This window comes from Nesoenas mayeri (genome assembly GCF_963082525.1).
Source record: "Nesoenas mayeri genome assembly, chromosome: 5".
Lineage (NCBI taxonomy): Eukaryota > Metazoa > Chordata > Aves > Columbiformes > Columbidae > Nesoenas > Nesoenas mayeri.
In genome coordinates this window covers 7,621,536-7,634,809 of record NC_137548.1, presented here as the reverse complement: position 1 = coordinate 7,634,809, position 13,274 = coordinate 7,621,536, and the positions used below count along the sequence as shown (strand labels likewise).

Sequence of the window (13,274 nt, the reverse complement as noted above, 5' to 3'; positions counted from 1 at the left end):
AAACCACTGTGGTGGTTGTATTCCATGTGAGCAGGATGCCGTGCTCTGGTATTGAATTTGTGTGAGTGGATCCATGGCACATGCACAACTGATATCTGTTAATCATCCCAACAGAATCACAGAGTGCTTGGGGTTGGAAGGGACCTCTGGAGATCATCCAGTCCAACCCACCTGCTAAAGCAGATTCTCCAGAGCAGATCACACAGGAAGGTGTCCAGGCGGGGTTTGAATGTCTCCAGAGAAGGAGACTCCACAGCTTCTCTGGGCAGCCTGTCCTAGGACTCTACCACCCTTCGAGTAAAGAAGTTTCTCCTGATATTCAGATGGAACCTCCTGTGTTTCAGTCTGTGCCCATTGTCCCTCATCCTATTGTTGGGCACCACTGAAAGGAGTCTGGTCCATCCTCTTGACACCCACCCTGGAGATATTTATAAACATTGATGAGATCCCCTCTCAGCTTCTCTTCTCCAGGATAAACAGACAAATGCTAATCCAGTGTTTCTACTAAACCACATCATCAGGGCTTTTGTGCATTGCAGTTGTTTTGTATTTTACAGGTAGGGTATCTGGTAAAATGCTATTTCCCTTTCTGGTCTTTGCCTATAAAAGCAAGACTTCACCATCACTTTTGATGACGGTTATGTAGTCTTCTTATATAGACTTCTAATATTATATACGATTTCAGCACATATTGCCTGGTGAAGAGACATCATTAGTCACTTTGTCCTTAAGCATGTTGGTTGATGTAACTTGTTCTTTGCAATAAGTGCATGTTCTCGTTTAAAGCAAAATTGTGCTCATTGTCGTATACTGAGACAGACTTAACTAAACACAGTTGGCTTGATGCAACTGCCACCGTCAGCTGCTTTTGAGAATCTTCATCTAGATCTCCAACTGCCTTCACAAAGGAGTTGTCACATTGACAGTCTCTGACCTGTCATGATAGTGAAGAAAACAACAGCATCTATGTCCTGACCGAATTAGTGTCCCCGTTGGCTGCTTGTCACAATTGTCAAGGGAGTGTTTTGATTGAAAGAACCAGTATCTTAAGACTAATCAAAGTGGAGCACAAGTGTTCTTTGTCCCTTTGAAAAGTGTCCTCCCTGATACATTTGCTGTTTATGAATCCAGGAATTAATATTTCCTGCTTGGCCTCTTGGGGCTACTGTAATTTGGAGGTAAAGGGAGGTATTGTGAACAGGGTAAAAAGAAAGAAGCTGTTTTGTGAGTTTTGGCGTCACTTAAGAGCAAAAAAAAAAGGCGTAGCAGTCTGAAGCTGATATTTAAAAAGTTACTAATATTTATAAAGAGGGAATAATGGCTAAAGTGCTTTCCTAATTATTTAAAGTGTCAAGCAAAGTACTATCTGTGGAAGTACCTTTTTTGTTTTAAAGTTTTATAACATTTATATTAGTGTTCTCTGTTCAGGACCCAAAAGGAGTTTACTTTTACCGATAGATAGATAGACAGACAGACAGACAGATAGATAGATAGATAGATAGATAAAGTTTGCCTGTAAAATTCTTCAGAAACTCTGAGATTTTTAATTACTTATAAAATGTGGTGGTGTAATGATGTAAGGGTTTGAAAAACAGTCATTTGTGGTAGCAAACGTAATAGCTCCTGGATATATTTACTGCCAGTCATCCTAAATTCATGCCATTAAATCCTGAATCCTGAACCATATTATCACATTTTCATCTTGTTCTCTTGAGTGTATGATGCTGTATGTAGCTAAATTTGTCAACCTGCTTGTCTGCTTCTTTGAGCCACTCTCTTTAGTTTGATTATTGGTTATTTTAAAACATAAAAGAAAATAGAACTTACTGATGGCCACCCAAACAAGCTTGCGGTGACCTCGTCACTGTCATCAATGTCAGCGGATGGGAAGAGCAGCTGGGATTTGTGTTAATGGCCATAAGCTGGACAGATTTATTCAGGAGGGTTTTGCTCAGTGCGCTTCCCCCGCAGTTTGATGTGTTGTTCAGAAGGGCATCTGACGTTCTTTCGAATGAGGTTGGTCTTAGGAAAAAAAGGCCCTTGCCAATTAAACCACACTCTGCTAAGAAGGAAATGCCAGTAATGTGACTTTATGAGCCAATAATTGGACACTTAATCTGGAATTTGTTCCTGTCTGAGCAAAATGTGGAGGCTTAAACTAACGATGCTGATTTTGCTGGTAGATTAAGCAATGGTAGTTGAGTGAAATAAATGTTTGTTATTATCTGTGGTATCCTAAAGGGTGTATGTAGTCGAGCTTTTTGTGTTTCCTGGGTATTAAGACATAGATTGAGGAAGCTAATTTCTTTCATTTAAAAAATTGGATGAGAAAAATTGACAAGCTGTTAAACTGAGGAATCTGGATGAATCTCTTTGGTGAGCAACATTTCAGCTCTTCTACCTGCTGCTTCTAAAATTGCAAACCCAACCCCTGACATTTACCATGATGTTTAGGCAACATCTGTGGATGATTGTCAGCCCATAAGAAATGGCTAATGAAACCTTTTGAGATTACACCTTCTTTGAACGGAATAACATTACTTTGGTTGTCTCTCTTCTAAGTGCAGAAATGCCTTTGGCCTCTTGTTGTTGTCTATATCTTTTCTGTAATGACAAATCAAGTAAAATAAAACTGTGATCTCTGTAGCCAAAATGAAACGTCATATTAAATGTCTTGTGGCTCAGAAGCTGTGTTGAGCAACACAGTGAAAGAAGCTTGGTTAAATGAATACCCGAATAAATACAAAAAAATTGCATTTAAAAGGTCAGGTTCTGATTTTGATTTTCTTTTCTGACATAAACCTAGAGGGATTTCATTCCTTTTACTGTAGGTTTGTCTCAACAGATGTGAGAACAGAGTCTGATCAGGAGTTTGTTTATGATAGACCTTTTAAATATAGAGAATATCTTGTTAAGCGATGAGTTTTTTAGCCTGTTAAGGAATCTATTTTTAGGACGTTTGCTAGCTGTTAGACTTTATAGATATTATGAATTTATTTTGTATAGCTTTAGCTATAGCTTATGACTAAGTATGCCACCCTGCTTGCTAAGTGTTCATCCTATTTAGAGTTTTCCATGTTAAAATGTTCTTGGATAGAGATTTTTATGCAAATGTACCTATATTCAGTCTTACTTTTTTGATTTAGCAAAAACCCTGTGCATATGTTCCTGTTGATTCTTGTATTAGATTTAAAAATATAGTACTGAATATCATTTTGAGTTTAAGAGAAATAAACAAAGTCATATACTCTTGCAAGAATTGACAGATAATGTCTCTTTTCTAATATAAATTTTATATAATGTCAGGAATTCTGTAAAATATTAGGAATTAATAGTCCTTAACACTTAGCTTGAATCAGTAGAAGTTGAACAGTCTGTTTTGAAACCATCTTAAATGCTGAAAGGAAGATGCGATGCCCTTTGTCCCCCCAACAAAAGGCAACAAAGATGCTGAAGGGAGTGGAGCATCTCCCTTATGAGGAAAGGCTGAGGGAGCTGGGGCTCTTGAGCTTGGAGAAGAGGAGACTGAGAGGTGACCTCATTCATGTTTACAGATATATAAAGGGTGAGTGTCAGGAGGATGGACCCAGGCTCTTCTCGGTGACAACCAATGACAGGACAAGGGGCAGTGGGTTCAAACTGGAACACAAGAGATTCCACTTAAATTAGACAAGAAACTTCTTCTCAGTGAGGGTGACAGACACTGGAACAGGCTGCTCGGGGAGGTTGTGGAGTTTCCTACTCTGGAGACATTGAAAACCTGCCTGGACGCCTTCCTGTGTAACCTCATCTGGGTGTTCGTGCTCCGGTGGGGGGATTGGACTGAATGATCCTTTGGTGTCCCTTCCAATCCCTGACATTCTGTGATTCTGTGAAATGGACTTGGATTAGAAATTATCATGTAGGTGCAGCAATGATGGAGCAAGCATGCTATCAAACTTAAAAAAAAATCGATTAAAATCACATTGTATTTTACATTCTGTTCTTGTTTCTTTAATGTGAAGGTTATCAACTCTGTAGAAGAAAAGAATGTAACTTTGGTTTCTTTTATGCATGATTTCCTCTCTTAGATGCTTTTCTTATTCACATTTTTTATACACCTAGTTTATACAAAAAACACAATGCCTATTAAAAGAAGAGGCTCTGTTGTTCAGTACTCCTCTCAAAAAATCAGTTGGAGGCAGCTCCTCTTGCAGTAGTTGTCCCTAATAATTTTGCCCGACAGTATGTAATTACATTTACCCATATCCATTATTCCTCCTGTTGGTTACATAGGCCTTTCATTCGACAGACTTCATCTGCATAATAGTACAGTGACTAGGTCTAAAGCAAAAAAATAAACTGGTAAAACATTTTTATTCCAAGAATTACTTGTGTCAACTGTGGCTATTTTTTTTTAAAGTGTCCACCCCACCCCCTATTTTGGCTGTGTCATCTTCTTAACTGCCTTTTGAGGGTTGTATCTGTAGATAAGCACAATGTGACTCTTCTGGGTGATTGTTTTCTTGGGTTTTGAATTTTTTGTGTTGCTCCTCAGTTTGGAGCCTGAAACAGTTTGAGTTTTGGACTGCTGTCTGGAGTTCATGTTCATGGACTGGCAGGCTTACCCATCATCTAGTGCCTGCTGTAGAGATGAGAAGCTCTTTCTGCTGGTACTGTGCTTCAGTGTGTCCAAGACACCTGAGTTACCACTATGAGTTTTTTTTAGATTGTATTGTATAGATTTAGCTGGACACACTGTTCTGCTGGATCATCTCAAATCATAGTTATGTGGAGATAGAGATGAACAGGGTTGTTCCTAGTAGGATACCCGGTATGGTCTGGGTCTACGTGACCTCAAGTGGGATTTCAGAGCTCCAGGTTCCAGCAGCAGAAGGTGCACCCAGGGGTGCTGTTGGAGTTGTGTTTGTGCTGGTCCTTCTGACTCAGATGTGAGTGTCCTCTTGAAGTGTTTCTCCCGTTTGTCTTACTCCACTTTGATGCTTGTGACTGAGAAGTCTTAGGGTATGTAAATTCAGTTCCTTTTGGACAAAATGTCTACTCCAGGAGGATACCTTGCGCTTTCCTACTTGCTAATGGGCTTCAATCCAAGAAATCACTAAAAAGAACCTTCTCCCTGCAAGCATATGTAGGGTAGACATTGCACTTGGAATCATAGACTCACAGAATAGTTTGGGTTGAAAGGGACCTTCAAAGCTCATCCAGTCCAATCCCTGCCATGAGCAGGGACATCTTCACCCGACTGTGTTGCTCAGAGCCCCGTCCAGCCTGGCCTGGGATGTCTCCAGGGATGGGGCATCCACTACCTCTCTGGCCAACCTGGGCCAGGCTCTCACCACCCTCAGTGTAAAAAATTTCTTCCTCATGTCCAGCCTGAATCTCCCCTCCTTTGCTTTAAAATCAGTACCCCTTGTCCTATCGCAACAGGCCCCATCTTTCTTACGGGCCTCTTTTAAGCACTGAAGGGCCACAATAAGGTCTTCTCGAAGCCTTCTCTTCTCCAGGCTGAACAACCCCAACTCTCTCAGCCTGTCCTCTCAGCAGAGCTGTTTCAGCCCTCTGATCATTTCTGTGGCTCCTCTGGCCCCTCTCCAGCAGGTCCATGTCCGTCCTGTGCTGAGGGCTCCAGAGCTGGATGCAGGACCCCAGGTGGGGTCTCACCAGAGTGAAGCAGAGGGGCAGAATCACCTCCCTCACTTGAACACCGACTCTTTAGTTCTACAAACTTCCCCCTGTTGCATTTCTCTGCCAACAGCAGCACAGCGTACGCATCTCAGTTCTTATTATTGCTTATCCCTATGGATGGAAGCTACTAACACCACTGAAGTGGGTGAAGTAAGTTAACAAGTTTAGGAGCCCTGATCTAAAGCTAAATTCTTGCAGGTTATTGATTGAAATTTTTAGAAGACTTAAAGGTCAAGAAAAGATGAGAAGCACTGTTTTCCCCCACTCTATGATCTAAGTTATGTTGACTGTGTTCACAGTCCAAGGTAGTTCATTTTAATGCAGCCAAGTTTAAAGCAACTGAGCCAAAAGAAGGTGTATAATATTAAGCCCTGAAAGACTGTATTCAGGCAAGCAGTGGTGCAGAAAAGGATCTGAGCATTGTGGATTACCTTCATAAATATCTTAATATGAGTTTCTGGTACAGCGCACTGTTCAAATAAGGGAACGTTCCTAAATTAAAATAGCAATGTGCAGAAAAAAAGAGGGAGATGGTCTGGCTTTTAATGGGTACCCCAGTTCACTTGGCATGCACAGGTGGGAGCTCAAAGGAAGGAAGCAAAAATAATCGCAGGATTAAAACCAAAGAAACCAACAACTGTCTGGGTTCAGCAGCTCTCTCAATTTAGCAGCACAGAGGTTGAAAAGTGTCACATCTATATAAACACTATATATAAATAGATACGTACCGCTTATGCAAATATATATACACAGATCTACAAGAGGTCTGCTGATTTAACAAGAACCAACAGGGAATCAGGCAGATTCAACCTTGAAATCAGAAGCAGTGCTGCAGTTATATTAGTAGTAAAACTTTAGGAGAAGAGAGCTGGTGGAGTCATTTGTAATCTTTTAAGAGAAAATTGGAGATTACTTTTTGTACTTTAGTCAAACTTCTGGGAGCAGTTCAGTGGGTTATATAGAGAGTTTATAGCTAAGTGACTGCACCAAGTCACTTGAGGCTCTAAAATATGGAAATCCCTTAACAGTATTTAAAAAAACAGATATGCAGATGTATTTTAGAAGGACAAGTTGAGTACCTGTTCCAGGGACCGTTGTTGTCTCCCAGTTAGCATGGCTTTATGTTATGGCTTAATTACATCTTATAGTTGCAGTATGTTGTTTAAATTAATAATATGCACAGTAGTTTAAACTTTGTGCAGAAATACTCGGTTTCAGTTTCATATATACATGATATTTGTTTGGATGGTTCCACATATTGGTAATAGAACAAGTGTTCCCTGTGAGTTAATTGGTTATTCACTTCTCCTGTTTTTATATAGCTAATACATTAAGCTTCCCTGCATGTATGTTTGTTTTCATTTCAGGCTACGTTCAGGAAAGCTATTACTAATAAAAATCTTTGTTTCGGACAACACAGAGTAGGAGCGCTGAACTGAAATGGAATTTGTGAAATGTTTCTGTTTCAGCATCATCACAGCGCTCCAGTGAGGCACAAAGAGAGGTCTTCTCAAAACACTAGTCCTGACTTCAGAATTAATCCTCTTAGCACTTGGTTTTCTAAAAGTTATTTCAAATATAGATGTGGTGATAAAGCTTTCTTGAAGCTTGTTACTGTTTTTATAGTTTCCTAGTTCTGCATTGCCAGGCACCAGTCAGCAGATCTGTTCAGAACTTGCAGCTCGTTCTTTGTGGGGGTATCAGAGCAGCCTTCACTGCCTTCTTGTTTGTTTTAAATGAATCGGCATCGACTTGTAATTGTCTGGAAGAGTTATCTTGCTTCTGGTCAGACTTGTGCCTGATGGACACACTGACATGGAGCTTAGAGCTTTCTGGGCATCTCCAATCTAAAAATTTATCATTTCAGCATTTCCAGCTTGATCTTGAAAATGTTAGATCCAGTGCCTATGGGTAGATTTTACTGATTGATTAAATCGCATTCAGGCACTTGAGTGTTCAAATTCCACGTAGCGGGGGAGCAGCGATGGAGTTTTCTACACGCGGTTTGGTGCGTGCTTCTGAAAGGGACAGCGTGCAGGTGTCTTTGAGGATGTGATAGGGGAGATCTCTCATGATACAACTTTCTCGAATATTAGAGTTCTGGTTTGCTTTACAAAAATATCATCTGGGCTTGGCGGTGTTCCGAGTCAGTGGAAGAGGGAAGTCAGGATTGATCAATAGTCATTTGTGTTGGCTATGGGAGCGGAACCATCGGGGACTGGAGCAGCAGGCTGGCAGGGATGTCCTTTGGCTTGATGATCCAACAGAGGTCAGAAGAGAAATGATTCAGCTGTCCAATTGAAGGAATTTTGGCATGCTGCTCGGCCCCGGGGGAAAGACTAAATAGCTACCTTATGCCTATCTGAGGAAAAGTATTCTTCCCAGATTTGATGTGGCTTATTCCCATCTTTGTGTGGTGGCTGTCAAGAGTCTCTAATGTACAGCTGGGCAGTCCATGCATGGAAGATCTTGTTGCCTTTGGTTTTCCCTTGGAGGCTTATAACCATTAGCCACCCATGGGCTACTGATTTAGATAAACACGCTATGAATTGACGCTGCATGTAAATGAGCTATCATGCTGCGTTGTGGTGATTAATGTAACTGTAATGGCACACATTATCTTTTAAAATTACGATAACCTGGGGAAATCACTTAAAGATAACCTGCTCTGTCTCTTCTTCTCAGGAGAATATCTGCATTTTGGCTCCAGATAGCGTATCTTTATTCCTAAAGCAAAAAAAGAAAATTAAAGAGAGCAGACTGTATGCTAGAATGATATTCTAACGTGCATTGCATTTATTCACGCATGTTAATTATCTTGTGCAAAAAACCCCTGCTTTTGAGTTGCTGTGAGACTGGTCTTTTTTAATAGGCACTCTGCAGAAATCATCCTGGGTTTGTTACAAGCTCAAGATTTGAGTGTCAGTGCTGGCACTTAACTAATTGTTGCTGAACCCTTCACACTTCTGTCATGCTGTTAAGGCCCTGGCACTAACTGCTTGAGGCTTGGCTTAATTTAAATCTTGAAGGAATTTATCTTAGTTTAACTTTTCATTCTGAAAGCATGTACTTTTCCTTGTAGGTTTTGCTTGTGCCATAATTCAATATTTGTTCTAGTTTCTAAACACAACAGCTGATGAATATTTATGTTTTCTCTGATCTGTTGGTGCAAGTTTCAGTTCTTTATGTATGGTTAGATTTGCAGAAAAATTCCTTTCTTGTTTCAAATGAAGTTTAAAGCAGAAAAGAAAATAGCTGTGAAATGCTTTTGGTTTTGGTAGTTCCCTGTTTTGGTCCAAATCCTGAGAAAGCTGGGATTTTTGAATGTGAAGCATTAACCAAAAATGCTTCAGTAAGTATTGGAGAATCACAGATGTTTGGATCCAAGGCACCAGTGGGTTCATTTCCCCCTTTTACCTGGGATTCTTTTGGGCTGTCTGCCCTTTTTTGCTCTGCTCTTTAATACAGAAACTACTCTGTCCTGCTAATTCTGATCCCTTTCCTCCTCTCCCTGCTTTTTCATATCAGGGCTAGTAGGAGGAGCAGCTCAGGAATCCTTGAGGAAGGGCAAACTACAACATGTGTGTGTTCCTGGAACAGTTATTTGGCTTCTGCTCATGCGACCAGACAAGTCTTTCCATGGAGGGGCTCTTGGGAGAAGTGAATGAGTCGGGGGGTTGAGGATGGAAAAGGGAGGAAAAGAAATCTCCTAATGGATGCTGGTGATCGCTTGGCAGGAATGCATCCAGGGCAGGCAGAGTTCACTGTCTGTCTGTGTGTCTGCCTGTGTATCTATCAGGCTGTAATAGGTGCTGTAGCTGTTAAGGTTGAAAACCTGAGACTGACATGTACAGTGAAGGCTTGTGTAGCAGTGGATTTACTGGAACTGTAGTGAATTACACCCTCTTGTGGCAAGAAGGAAAAAGTCCAAGCAGAAACTCTTGTGATGTGATCTCTTCCTTTTCTTACGCTCACAGGTTTATCTTACTTCTCTGTCTTTCCCGTGTGTTCAGTGAATATTCCTCACTACCATGCACCACATGCATTTTCCTACAGTTTTCTGTTGGTTCATCTTTCTGTTTGTGCAGTACCTGAAACTGCTCTGTTCATCTTGCAAATTCTAAAACTTCACTGGGTTTCCGTCTGGTTTTATGAGAATTTTAAACTTTTGGCTTTAAGTGCCCTTTCTTACTAAGTTGCTAACATGTTGAAAGTACACCTTATAGACTAACTTTAAAACTTTACAGGAGTAAAAGGCTGAAAGAGTAAGTAAGGATGTTGAAGAACATAATAGTTTTGTTTTTAAAACAGCTTAGTTTGTCTGAACTATTATGAAGGGGTCATGTACGGGTGGGATTAGGAGATAACATGCTGCTTTTCCCAGCTGTTTGATTAACCAGCTTAGAGATGGGTCGAACACAGTAGCAAAGTGCAAAGAAGACCCAACATCGCCTTCAAAGTGCAGAAAAGGCCCTACAGCATGTTTGCAGCTTATCAGATTTGCTGCATAATAAGCTGTACACTCCATTCAGCATTATAATTAACCCAGGAAAGCACTCTGCTTCAGTCTTTGCTGATAGCATGAATCTCACAAAGCCAGGCAGTCTCAGCAAAATACCTTTAAATAAGATTAAGCAAAGCGAACCAACCATGAAATAAAAAGTAGGCTAAGTGTGGAGCAAATACTATTTGTTGCTTGCATTTAGTACCAAGATCTGCTCTTGGCATAAGGTGCCCAGGCACACAATGTGTGAATAGCGCTGGCAACTCTTAACAAGTGCCAACAGATGAGACCTTAAGCAGGTAATATTAATGTTTTCCCTGTGCAAAAGAAAATCACCAGGTGTTGTATGAAAACACTGGTTGATGGCATTTCCCACAACTCCTAAGCAGTCATGGCTCCCAACGGGACTGAGAATTACATGTTGGTGGACTCATCTGGAACGTGGTGGCCAGAAATGGTGGTAGACTGGGTAATGCTGGGATATCGGTGGAAAGAAGAAACGAAAAGACCTGTCGAAGGGGAAAGCCAAGGCTGGTGGCAGGTTTGTAAAGTGACACATTCCTTAGACAAGTGCTCTCGCTAAAGAACTTGGTCAGACAGCAGACAAAAGGAATATTGGTTATCTGATGGAGGACAGAGTTGGTATAGACATGCTGAGTCCTGAAATTGAGTACTTATTTGAAAAACAGATCTTATTGTTTGTTCTTTCACTTTTCAGGTATCTTGCAATATCTTCAGAACTCTCCCACCTAGTGACAGCAATGAATTTGATCCAGAAGAAGATGAGCCCACCTTGGAGGCATCGTGGCCACATTTACAGGTTTTGATCATTATCTTATAAAAATGCTTATCAGTGCTTAATGTAGCTAATATTTTTCTGAGGTTTTTGTAACCTGTGGGTCAGAACTAGCCCTCGAGACACTGACATTTATTAATCTTGTTCATGGCAATAATATAGTACCTACAAAGAAGGGAGAGTACTTTGTGAAATCTGCAAAATGTTAGAAGATTGATTTCAAAATTGTATTGATGCTGTCCCTCATATTCCTGTTTTATTTCATTGATTTTAAAATTATTTTGCTTTCCACAATGCACGAGTGTTTCCCAGCAACCTCAGCAAGAGCATCATGGGGATGACACTACCAGCAGTTTTGCTTTACCAGGGATAGTTAATTTTTTGATTCAGAACTACAAAAGTCTTGGCAGCTGATCAGAAAAATGAATGGGAAACTACATCCCTTTCTAAGTCTTCCTCTCTAGGGGTCAAGGTTTGCTTGCAGGTGTTTGTAGCAGGATGCATGGTCACCGTGTATCATCCCTTCCTCTGCACCTTAAATGTCAACACAAGGTATATTGTACAAAGAACAAAGTAATTTTGGATAAAGCATCATTGATGCTAATGCCATAAATCCCTTTATAGAAAATATAGATGCAAATCCTCTCTGTATGAGTCAGGACAATGACTTACACCACTAGTAAATTTAGAAGCCGCTTGCACAAGTAACAGTTTGTGGAGTCTGGGAGTTGCTGTGAGCAAAAAAGCACAGTTGATCTCAGGTTGAAATGAGGATTTTATTTGACAGTTGCATGTACAGTCCTTCCTTGCCTGTGAGCAGTTTGGTTCACTCTTTTGTGCTCTCAGATTTAGAATCTGTTGAAATGTAGGTTTCATCCCTCATTTACATTTAAATTTCACAAAAAAATAAGAATCTTAAAAGCTTCAAGGCAGCTCTGAACAGCTCTGCCTGCCTGAAAACAGCAGAAGCATACACGTCTGTTATGTTCATTGACACTAGTGCTGTAGTTTTAGAAGTCATGATTTACATGGAAATGATGGAATTTCTTAGCCAGTGGATGATTTACCATTGTCAGGAAGAAAGGCACTAAAGTATTTGTCAGGAGTTGATGGAATTGATTTCCTGATGATTTAATATTCGTTATGTAAGCTGTCGCTTTTTTCCATGTCATATTTCTAAACCTCTCTCCCCTTTTTTGATTTCCTATTGTTTCCTTTTAGAAGTCAGAGAACGCTGACATAAAGCAGCAGCAGTATTGCAGAATATTAGTGTTTGCGTGGAAAACTTTAAAATTATTTTAAACTGTGATTTTTAGCTTCCTTTCTCCTTTCAGTATATCAATATTCACACTCACTGAGGTCAGAAAGGAAAAAGTTTTCAATGGATGTTCTTCTTGAATAGGTTCAGCAGAGTGAATTGCTGGCTGGTGGCTCATCTAATCAGGGATATATCAGAGCTGCTGTCTTACCCCTTTGCCTGGTTTTATACTCTTCTTTTTCTTCACTGCATGAAAAGTCTGTTGCTGTCCCACTGAATAGTTTAGGCAGAGATGGAATTGCATGAAAATAAGCAGGTTTTCTCCAGCCCCGAGGCTAATCTTTGCACTAAGTTAGGAACTTCTGAATAAATTCCAGTTTGTATTCTTCTTCTGCGTTTCAAGTTGTAGGAGAATGCTACTCTAAGCAGTTTCTAATTTAATTTAAATATTTCCAACTGTTTCACCAGCCCTTTCAGAATCGTAATGTCTGTATTTGATGTGACTTCAGCAGTTCAGAGGGCACTTTAAATGGGCTTTCCAATTACTTGAGGAAGCTTTACAAGATGATAATAAGTGTTACAAGATGGCAGCGTCTGTTCTTGGTGATGAAATGTCTTTGACTGGAGTTAAATGAACAAAACTGACTTTAAAAGGTCATGTAATTAATTCTAAATCTAAGGTAGCAATTTGATAAAGGAGAAGAGTATTTTTCATCTTTTAAACCTTTTGCTCTGTGGAAAAATAAGTATTTTGTAGCAAAAGGATTTAGGGAAATACTTAAAAATATGAAGAGTAATCAAGTCATCAACTAAACTTTTTTTTTCTACCCCTTCCGCAGCTTGTATATGAGTTTTTCATACGATTTTTGGAAAGCCAAGAATTTCAGCCCAGCATTGCCAAAAAGTACATAGATCAGAAATTTGTATTGCAGGTAAGCTGAACTGTTTTCTCTAAGACTTTGTTTTGCTTCTGAAAAAATTGCCTTTAAAAAGATTTTGGTTTGAATCTGGAAGTGTAACTTTATTTGCAA

The 13,274-nt window shown here is 40.0% G+C and overlaps 1 protein-coding gene across 3 annotated transcripts in view; it reads left to right on the top strand.

The window, feature by feature from the left end:
* The window catches only part of PPP2R5E (protein phosphatase 2 regulatory subunit B'epsilon), a 76,859-nt gene that overhangs the window by 47,023 nt on the left and 16,562 nt on the right, over positions 1-13,274 (top strand). For all 3 annotated transcript variants that reach the window (XM_080344786.1, XM_080344785.1, XM_080344787.1), the window contains 2 exons: positions 10,908-11,009; positions 13,083-13,175. In XM_080344786.1, the coding sequence (XP_080200912.1) occupies positions 10,908-11,009; positions 13,083-13,175 (195 nt within the window). The remainder of the gene's footprint in view (positions 1-10,907; positions 11,010-13,082; positions 13,176-13,274) is intronic.